This window comes from Nicotiana sylvestris, chromosome 1, assembly GCF_000393655.2.
Source record: "Nicotiana sylvestris chromosome 1, ASM39365v2, whole genome shotgun sequence".
Classification (NCBI taxonomy): domain Eukaryota; kingdom Viridiplantae; phylum Streptophyta; class Magnoliopsida; order Solanales; family Solanaceae; genus Nicotiana; species Nicotiana sylvestris.
Window position 1 is genome coordinate 166,325,078 of NC_091057.1, and position 11,075 is coordinate 166,336,152.

An 11,075-nucleotide genomic window follows, 5' to 3' on the forward strand; every position below is an offset into this window, starting at 1 on the left:
GCAATAGAGATCTGGTTGTATCCTAAGTACCCGTCCAGAAAACAGAAGTGTGACCTCCCTGCCAGTCTGTCTAACATCTGATCGATGAAGGGAAGTGGGAAGTGGTCCTTCCGGGTGGCTCGATTTAGCTTTTGTTAATCCATGCAAATTCTCCAGCCCGTGACTGTTCTTGTAGAGATCAATTCGTTGTTATCATTCTTAATTACCGTCATGCCACCCTTTTTAGGTACACATTGAACTGGGCTAACCCAGCTGCTATTAGAGATTGGGATGATAATTCCCGCATCTAACCACTTTATTACTTCCTTCTTCACCACTTCCTTCATGTTAGGGTTCAGACTTCTTTGGTGTTCCCTGGACGGTTTGTGTCTCTCTTCCAGTAGATTTTTGTGCATACAGTAGGCGGGGCTGATCCCCTTTATGTCTGCCATGGTCCACCCAATGGCATTCTTGCACTCCTTAAGTACCTGCAAGAGTTGTTGCGCCTGCACATCTAACAAACTAGATGAGATAATAACAGGTAATGTGGAGTTAGGTCCAAGGAATTCATACCTGAGATGGTTGGTCAATGGCTTTAGCTCCATATTTGGTGGTTCTTCGATAGATGGCTTGGCTGGAGGAGTCTCTCGATTTTCCAAGTGCAAGGGCTCAAATTCTAGAGTTCTATTCCAGAACCCTCTACCCTCTAATGCCAACACCCATTCCGTCAGTTCCTCTCCATTCACCTCATCCAAATTCATTAAACATGCAGCAAAGGGGTCCTCAATGGTTAGCACCTCATAATCAGTCTCTACGATTACATCCACGACATCAATAAGAGAACAATTTGCGAATTCACTTGGTCGCCTCATAGATTTCTGCACATTGAATGTTATCTCCTCATCGTTCAATCTCATCTTTAGCTCCCCGGTTTCACAATCAATGAGAGCTCTCCCTGTGGCCAAGAATGGTCTTCCCAAAATTATGGGGATATCTTCATCCACTCTGCAGTCTAAGATCACAAAATCTACAGGGAACACAAATTTCCCTACCTGAATTAGCACATCATGCAGTATACCAGATGGTCGTTTCACTGTCCTGTTAGCCAGCTGCAACAACATAGAGGTGGGTCTAGCTCTTCCAATGCCCAGCCTCATGTAAATTTCCAGGGGCATAAGATTGATGCTGACCCCTAGATCACACAGTACTTTGGCAAAAGCAAAATTGCCAATAGTGCATGGGATTGTAAAGCTCCCTGGGTCAGACAACTTTTCTGCAATTGGTCTAGTCACCACTGCACTACATGTCTGAGTAAGAGTAACTGTGGCCAAGTCTTGGAAATCAAACTTTCGGGACATCAAGTCCTTCATCATTTTTGCATACCCAAGCATCTCCTTCAAAGCTTCAATCAATGGTATGTTTACCTGGATTTGTTTCAGCATTTCGAAGAACTTCTTGTATTGCTCCTCCTTTTGGTACTTAGCCAACCTCTGAGGGAAAAGTGCAGGAGGTCTCTTCTTCCCAATCAACTGAGATTGATCTTTATCAGCTGCTACGTCAACTACAGGTTCCTGGACTATCTCGACTTCTTTCTCGGTCGCATTCTGAATGCTATTTTCTTCCTGGGCAGGCTGGACTGGCACCTCCATCAGTTTTGTTGACTCATCCAACTCAATGGGCACTAGTATAAGTATCTTAGCTTGTCTAGTTTCTCTAACCCTCTCTTGCTCTACGTCCAGATCTCTTTCATTACGTAGACTTACTGCCATCAGCTGCTTTGGACCTTGATCTTTTGGATTTATCTGGGTGTCTGCGAGTAGTGTCCCATGAGGATGATTGTTCAGAGACATCGAAATTTGGCCTACTTGCACTTCAATATTCTTTATTATTGCATCATGTGCATCCACTCTCTCATTAATCTTTGCATTAGACCCAATAACCTGTTGCATCATTACCTCAAGTCTAGCAAACCCATCTTCCTGCCTTCCACTATGCTGCTGCTGAGGAGGGTGATACCCCTGCTGCTGATTCTGATTATTATATACTTGTGGCCTTGGGTAAGGTGCCATATTGTTAGGGGGTCTCATACCTCCCATGTTCCCAGTGTTGAACTGTGGCTGAGCTGGCCTGTACTGCTGCTGATTCTACTGACCCTAATTCTGACTACCCTGTCTCTAGCCTCCATAGTTAGATACATAGTTCATGTCTTCCGGGTAGTGATGATGATCATGTTCTGCATTCCACTGGTTACCAATAGGCTGACTAATGCAAGATGCGCACAAGTCCCATTAGTAGTATCTACGATGTGTACCTGCTGCTTCTGCCCTGACTCTTCCACCTTTTTGGTGAGTATACTCATCTGTGTCAATAAGGTAGCCATATTTTCAGCCATAGAATTTGATGGATCAAAAGGCACTAAGTGCACCACTGGAGTGATGGGTGCGTTCCTGGTTGTCTATCCCGAATTCTGTGCCATCTTGTCAAGCAGACTCTGACCTTCTCTCCATGTTTTGCTCAGGAATGCCCCACCAGCTGAGGCATCCACGATGTTTTTCATGCTATCTGACAATCCCATGTAAAACTGTTGTCCCAACATCTGATCTGGAATACCATGGTGTGGACATATAACCAACATTCCCTTAAAACGCTCCAATGTCTTATGCAGTGTCTCCATTGGTTTCTGTTTAAAGCTCAAAATTTCGTCAATTTGTTGAGCAGTTTTGTTGGGTAGGTGGAACTTGATATGGAATTGCTTGACCAACTCATCCCAAGTTGTTATAGAATTTATGGGGAGTGAGTTTAGCCAGATCTGGGCAGCTCCTGTCACTGAAAATGGAAACAATAACAGCTTAATTGCTTCAGGAGTTATGTTGGGCTGCCTTTGGGTCTTGCAGATAGAGAGGAAGTTCTCCAAGTGCTGCTGAGGATCTTCGACTTGCAACCCCGAAAATAGTCCCTTGTTCTGCAACAAGTGCAGCATGTTATTTGTAATTTGGAATGACTCAGCCTGTATCTGCAGAACTACAATGGTTGTGGACAAATTTTCAACTGTGGGTTGTGCCCAGTCATAGAGAGAAGCCTCTGGAACTATTGGTACCGCTGGGTTTGCCTCATGATCCCCTATGACTGTTTCGAACTATGCAGTTGTTGGTTGTTGTTTGTTTTTCCGATTAGCCCGGTTCAAGGCCTTGAAAACTTTCTCGGTATCTGATAATGCTTCAAATACTTAACCAGATCTCGATGAGTTTCTAGGCATGCACCTGTACAACCAAGTCAACAAACGTTAAAATTTCAATGTAAAAATTGGGTATAGAGAAAAATGACTACAATAAGAATTTGTGTACTTCTTTCAATTGTAATTGATAACATCGTTAATTCCCCAGCAACGACGCCAAATCACTCCCAACTATGCCTTATAAAAGGACAATGCGGACGTTGCGAATATAACCTGAGTATTTATGCCCAGAGTTGAATCCACAGAGAATTAACCTATCAATTACTTTCATTGGACTTACTAAATTCTTTAGAATCAACTTCCCCAAACTTTGTGAATAACAGTTGATGGTATATTTAATAACTAAGATTGAAGTCAATAAACAGTTTTAAACTAACTATGCTTAAGCTGTGAACAATAATGAGAAGGTTCTAAGGTAGTGATTTCCCCTATTGATGGAATCCCTTCTGCTTATGTTTCATATAGATTTACCAACACATCTCTATCAATCATGAACACTCTTTTCACCGTGAATCTCTCCCGAATAATCACGATAATTTACTAAATGCACTCTCCCGAGATACACTAGCTGGCTTGTTTATTACAGTTCACTTTAGATTGCACCCAAGACTTCGTTATCCCTAATCCCGCCTTTAAACCCGCAGTTATAGATCCCTTTTAAATATGCACTCTCTCCCGAGTTATGCACACTAAATAGGCACAGCTAATTGAGGATCCTGTCAATTAACTACAACAAACACATAGTTGAACAAATAGAGATTAAACTGGCAAACTATATTAACATAATCAAGAAGTTCATCCTTCAATAGGTTCCATCAAAACCCTATACAAAGGATTTAGCTACTCATGACAATGGGTAAATAAACTATGAAAATATTCATGATCAAAATTGCAAGAAAAATAAAGAGAAGAAGAAAATATGATATTTTGGGTGATCTCTCACACTTGTTCCTCTTGCCAAAGTACTCTCTAAAACATTACATGCCTCCCTTGGGCGAGTTCTATTGTTTAATATAGGGTTTTGGGCTAAAAATCCCGTGCTTTGCACTTCAGTCCCTGAAATTTACGCGTCCTGCCGCGGTCCTACCGCGGTTACGCTAGGACCGCGACCAGAGTGACTTCAGAATCTGCAACAGTGTTCTACCGCGGTCCGACCGCGGTTACGCCGTGACCGCGGCAGTCCATCTTCAGTTCTGGTTTTGCTGCCTTCGCGTGGTGCACTTAGCAGATATTATAAGATTGACCTCTTTTTCTCCGTAATTGATCCCAAAAGTACTCCATAGACTTCTTTTATTGTATATAGCCTGTAAAGCATGAAAACCACTAATTAGAGCATTTTGTTATCACTTTTTACCATAAAAAACTATACAAGAAGGTGGCTCTTTAGGGCCTAATTATAGTCCAATTCACCTATTATCACTCGTATTTAGCATCCATGGAAAATATTATTAGTCCAAATTCTGAAGGTTCAAATGATAAAATTTGAGCTTGAGGACATTCGTCAAGGACTTTGATCCATGTACCGGACTTGGGTATAAACTTATCTAGCACATTACTTTATTTTTGTCTCATTTGGACTTATTTTATTCCTTTTCTCTATTTTTATTTTTTGGTTTATGTAAAATGAGTCTAGCTTGCTATTTTTTGAAGGCGTTACTCATGCATGGTAATTGTCACAACCCAATTCCCGAACCTAATCGTGATGACGCCTCTCATGAAGATAAGGCCAGCCATTCAATACAATTCATCCATTTAAGATAATTAATTAACACAATTATAGTATAAACATGGTTTAATAATATCCAATAGTGAAAAGTATAGATAAAATACAGAAATCCAACCCAACTCAGCCCTAACCGGGGTGTCACAAGTCATGAGCTACTACAGAGTTTACTAAAATTCTACAAAGTATGGAATTAGGAACAAAGTCTGAAGATATCATAAATAACAGAAGATAAGGGAGAAAACGGGTCTGCGAACGCCATGCAGCTACCTCAATAACTCCGATAAAAACTGAACAGCAGAAAACTCGCTCTATGCCTCAGGAATACCTGTACCTGCACACATGGTGCAGGAATTAATGTGAGTACTCCGACCCAGTGAGTAATAAATATAAATAATGACTGAAGGTAAGAAAACACGTTAAGGCACACAACATTCTACACAGAAGAAGTGAAATCATTTAAAATAACAATTCAGTGAAACATCATGTGAAATTTCTTTTAAACCAGTAAAACATGTAATTTGGCAGTAAAATGACAAGTAGAAATCTGCCCCTCGGGCTCAATATCAAAACAACAAGTAGAAATCTGCCCCTCGGGCTCAGTATCAAAAAAAATTAGAAATCTGCCCCTCGGGCTCAGTATCAAAATAATAATTAGAAATCTGCCCCTCGGGCTCAATATCTCAGAACAGTATCAGCCCCTCAGGATCAGAACAGTATAAAGCAACCAGTCAATGAAATAAGAGCACATAATTATTATGGCAGATAATGCAGATAAAGAATAAATTCATGAGTGCAATGCAATGCATATGACGGTACCCTCTGGTACCCACTGCAGCGTGCAGCCCGAGCCATCGATATTTATTTATCGTCGACGGCGCTCACTGGGGGTGTGTACAGACTCCGGAGGGGCTCCTACAGCCCAAGCGCAATATCAAGCCATCTCGTGGCATCAAATCTAGGCCCTCGGCCTCATATCAATCTCAGTATAATCACCCAGGCTCTCAGCCTCAATATCAATGTAATCAACCAGGCTCTCGGCCTCAATATCAATGTAATCAACCAGGCTCTTGGCCTCAATATCAATATAACACTGTTGCGGTGCGCAGCCCGATCCATGGTCAGTCCAGAAATCATCATAAGCCCCTTGGGCATTTGTAAAATAGTAGTTCTTAGCCCGAAATATCATTTAGAAATATCATTTAAGTTTTCAAATCTTTGAAAGATGGCTGAGATTGCAAAACAGTATTTAAAACCTTTGACTAAGGTCAAATGATATGCAAAATATGCGAAAGTAGTGATATCAATCCCTGAAGGATTCAAATAATTGGCAAGAAGCCTACAATTGGAAACATGACTGAGGATATAAATTCTTTAATAAAATAAGTGAGGAAAACCAGTCAAAAATCCCCTAAGGGTTCTACAGGTCGGCACAAGGCCCCAAGCATGGCAACAAGCCCAATTCACAATAATAAAGTATACGTGTCAACCAAAAATATAGTAAAATATCTCTCGGGACGGACCATGTCATAATCCCCAACGGTGCTCTACCCCACGCCTATTATCCGGCGTGCAAGTCACCTCAATATAGCGTTACGATGTGAAATTACTGGGTTTCAAACCCTCAGAACAGCATTTACATCTATTACTCACCTCTAGCCGGGCAAATACTATTCCGCGATGCCCTTTCCTTTCGTATAGACCTCCTCACCCGTCGAATCTGGCCAAAACCACAACGAATACATCACAATAGGCTAAGGGAATATAACCCAATCGAAAAGACTCGAAAAATATCAAAAATCAAGAAATTTGCAAAACCTGAGCCCCGGGCCCACGTCTTGAAATCCAAAAATTTTTACATCAAAATGTTCCTTATCTCGCCACGAGTCTATACATACCAAATTCACAAGAATCGGAGTCCATTTGACCCCTCAAATCCCAAATTTAGAATTTCAATCTCAAGCCCTAATTTCTTATAATTTGGCTATGTTTTCATGGATTTCTAGGATGATTCTTCAATAAAATCATGTATTTAACTCATAAAACTTACCTCCAATCGATCTTAGTTGAAACTCCCTTCAATCCCCGTCCAAAAGCTCTCAAAATGACTAAAAATTGGTGGAGAAATGGGGTGTTTTTCGCGAATGAAATGTAAACATTCTGCCCAGAATTTTTCGGAATTATTGTTCACCCCGCGTACTGTTCATGGGATACTGTTACGGTACTGTTGCGGGGTACTGTTCACGGGACTATTCACGGATACTGTTACAGGGTACTGTTCACGGCACTATTCACGAATACTGCTACGGGGCACTGTTCATGGGTCTTGTTCATGGGTACTGTTCATAACAACTGTTCACAGTACTGTAAAAAAATGCAGTAACTTTATTTTTTTTCGTGCCTAAATCGATCCGTTAACCTTCCGAAATACACCCGAGGCCCCCGAGACCTCAACTAAAAGCCCCAACATGTCTTAAAACATTATCCAAACTTGCTCCAATAGTCAAAACACCTCAACTAACGCCAAAATCATCAAATTATATCGAATTCAAGCCTAAGTTCTTTTAAAACTTCTAAAACACACATTCGATCAAAAACCAGACCAAACGATGTCCGAATGACTTAAAATTTTACACACATATCCCAAATGACACAATGAAGCTACACCAACTCTCGGAATTTCATTCCGATACCCGGATCAAAATCTCACCTATCAACCGGAATTCGCCAAAATACTAACTTCGCCAATTCAAGCCTAATTCAACACCGGACCTCCAAAATTACTTCCGGTCCTGCTCCTAAGTCACAAATCACCTCCCGGAACTAACCGAACCGTCGAAATTCACATCCGAGCCCTCTAACTCATAAGTCAACGTCCGGTTGACTTTTCCAACTTAAACCTTCTTAAAAGAGACTAAATGTCTCATTTCTTATCAAAATCGCTCCAAATAAATTCTAATGCACCCAATACCGATACTGAAACATGAGGAAGCAGAAAATGGGACGAACGAGACAATAACTCATGAGACGACGGGTCGGGTCGTCACATTCTCCCCAACTTAAACAAACGCTCGTCCTCGAGCGTACCCAGAGTTGTCCTAGAAGCCAACCAAAAGCTGAATGACCTTATCAAGCATAAACCCGGGGATGATCCCACGTCACCCTATCTCACATGGGTCGGATAACGCGTTGTAACTAAGATCACACAATCTAGTCTAGCCCATAAATCATAGAGCCACATTTCACCTTTTCGGAATCATACACAAGATCAGAACCTCACACCTACATTCAGAATAAGTTTGAACCAGCTGTAATAGACCATGCCTGCAACCTTAGGTGCAATTGTATGATATACCAATAACTCAAACAAATGCAGCAATAACTTCCATTCACAGCAGCTGCCCACAACAACCAAATACCGATAGAAATCTCTTATTAGCCAATGTCTCATTCTAACACTCTCATATACTGCCAATGATAATTGAAACACGCAATAAATCATAACCATTGCTCAGATCATCCATTCATGAGGCCATTTCTCCTCTAGCAATTATAGTAACAATTTTTTTTAAACCGAACCTCGATATTTACCCATCAAACATGCTGAAATCAAATCCGTTCGTATTCATCAATGACCCCAATGAACACCTCGAATCCAACACACCACTCTGGTGATATGACACCTCAATACAGGCCTAAGCCATAACTTTCATAATACGCGCACCAATAAGAAACGGCCTGAACATACTCAAGTCATGAAAAATGGCTCAAACGAAAGAGTCTTACCTCAAGCTCATTAGTACCATTAGCGGACCCAACAAGAACATGCCGCAATACTACCGAAATATCATTAGTTTAATAACATTACCTTTTTATGAGACATATACTCTCATCAAGTCACTTTCAATTAGCAATACTATTTCCCCAATCATCCGAAGATCATTCTCCCTAATCATCTGAAGCTTTTTTCTCTAATCACCTAGAAGAAAATTGCTACACATCTCATGTTCTGCATGATGCACATAGGTATTGTTCTAACTCTTACAATATTGACATGACGGATGAGGTATGCATAAATTCATGACCACTGTCGAGACAACGATTCGTTGGTTCTATACTCCTGGCAAGAACTATCACCTCATTTTGAGCAAAATCATGGTCTTAGCTCCTTAATTTACTTCATATACTCAGATTGCACTAATCTCAAATTCAATGATCTCGTCTCACCCAGTACGAACTGCTCAGGCAATAAGCCACCCCAGACATAATCAAAAGTCGCATATGATGCCTCAATATGCCAATAAGCTACCAATTCGAACGCGGTACAAAAGGAAAACAAACTCTGGAAGGAATTACCAATCTCACACACTAATACAGACTTTCCTTAGAAAACAGGAAGCAAGGCATACAAAATAGCATATAGAAAACTATACTCAACATCACACTATTGCGGCGTGCAACCCGATCCAGATAACATACCCATGGCGTGCTGCCACCCGATCCACACATAGATCTCACATAAGGAGATGCACATCGAGCCAAATTTGCTCATTACAACAAAATACCGAGTATCGGTCGTAAGCATGCTAAGTGGATAATAATATCTCTGAGGGACATATAGCGTTATAAGCTACAAAACTCAAGCACAACTGATGTGCGATGTACAATCTGAATTTCAAGAGCCAAGATGCTCATATAACGTCATTCCTACACAGATTCTCAACACATAGCAATTTCTCAACTCGTCTCACAACTCACACGGCGCAATGTATCACTACACGAAATATCTGACAATGAAACATCAACCTAACTACTCCTCCATGAGGACCGCGTTACTAAAATGCATACATCTGGCCTGATATAGAGCCATTATTCACATTAAATCTATCCATCGACTTCAAGCCGATTCTTATCACACTGAACTAGTCTGATAACCTTTCAAAGGTCCATAATAACTCTTATTTTTCTCATAACACACAAGAACAACCATCACAATCGGGGTAATCCTCCCCAGTTCACAACCCAATATGCCAAGTGCCATCCAGGCATGAATCTTTAATTTAACGACACCATCACAAACTTCATACTTGGTTTACATCTTTAATCAATCAAGTGATCACATGCCACACTTATATAATCTTCTCGTGGGACACACTCCCACAACCTACCACAACAATATCTGGAGCGTACCTCCAAACCATCGATCGCACTAACGCTGAAGAGCGATCAAGAGTCATTAACCGGGATGCAAAACCCTTTTTACAAAACACCGATCTTAGGTGACGCTGAAGACAATTCCAACTTACCGTAAACATCGAAACTTATCTCCTGCTCATCCGAGCTCATGACATCTTGTCAAAAATTTTCCTTCACTCGTGCCATTCTCGGCCTAATTTCCACAACCAAAACTGATTCACCAGCATGCATCAAATCGGAACTAACATAGTACATAACTGTACAATCCGCTAACCAATAGCAAGCTCCCCAACTTGGGTCGAAGTCATAGATCACAACACATATACTTTATTGCTGTCGTAATACCATGGTGAGATTAAACTCACTCCTTCATAATCTTGTGGAAACACGAATCATCGGAAATTTTAACTCTTCTGCAATTTTTGCATTCACTCACACAACAGTTAAGCCCACTCTTTAGGCGACATTTTTTTTACTAAGTCCCAAATTTTTCAAAAATTTCGGCAGAGTTTCATTTGTAATTGGGCCTATCCACCTGCCAGAGAATCACCAAAAACCATCCTAACAACACGTCCACAATTTGACAAAGCATCACAATATATATCAACAACATTAATATCAATATTACATGTATTATATTATCAAAATTGATACATGGACATGCGTTGCACCTATTTGAATCATAACACATAGAAAATACCTTTCAATCCTCCATTATTGGGCTATTCAACCGAGTAAGAACATATTCTTTCTTTAATGTTTTCGACCCTCAAGGTGGTCTCCTTGACTCAACGATTTCGTCATAATACATTTACAGAAGCGATCTCAGCTCCCAGACTTATCTAACTAGTATGACAAATAGATTCCCCTCATAAGCCAATTACCCACTAGCTTTACCTTTAGTTAATATTTTTTGTATACCTTCCACTTCCATACACATTA

The 11,075-nt window shown here is 40.7% G+C and overlaps 1 protein-coding gene and 1 non-coding gene across 2 annotated transcripts; one reads left to right on the forward strand and one right to left on the reverse strand.

The window, feature by feature from the left end:
* Positions 1-418: 418 nt before the first annotated feature.
* On the reverse strand, positions 419-2,048 carry LOC138876908 (uncharacterized). The gene is made up of 3 exons (XM_070156107.1): positions 1,404-2,048; positions 553-1,286; positions 419-467 (listed from the first exon to the last, which is right to left on the reverse strand). Exons 1-3 carry the CDS (start codon positions 2,046-2,048, stop codon positions 419-421), a joined length of 1,428 nt encoding a protein of 475 aa, XP_070012208.1.
* Positions 2,049-2,585: 537 nt separating this feature from the next.
* Positions 2,586-2,692, forward strand: LOC138881982 (small nucleolar RNA R71). The gene has a single exon (XR_011403411.1). It is a non-coding gene; the product is annotated as a small nucleolar RNA R71 (small nucleolar RNA).
* The last annotated feature ends 8,383 nt before the right edge of the window (positions 2,693-11,075 follow it).

Excerpts from the sequence above, each read along its gene's own strand:
- LOC138876908 (XM_070156107.1), bottom strand. The coding sequence starts at position 2,048 with ATGGCACCTTACCCAAGGCCACAAGTATATAATAATCAGAATCAGCAG. Across the intron at positions 1,287-1,403 it reads AAATGCTGAAACAAATCCAG|ACATGTAGTGCAGTGGTGAC; the intron begins GTAAACATACCA and ends ACTCTTACTCAG. Across the intron at positions 468-552 it reads CCATTGACCAACCATCTCAG|GTACTTAAGGAGTGCAAGAA; the intron begins GTATGAATTCCT and ends CAACTCTTGCAG.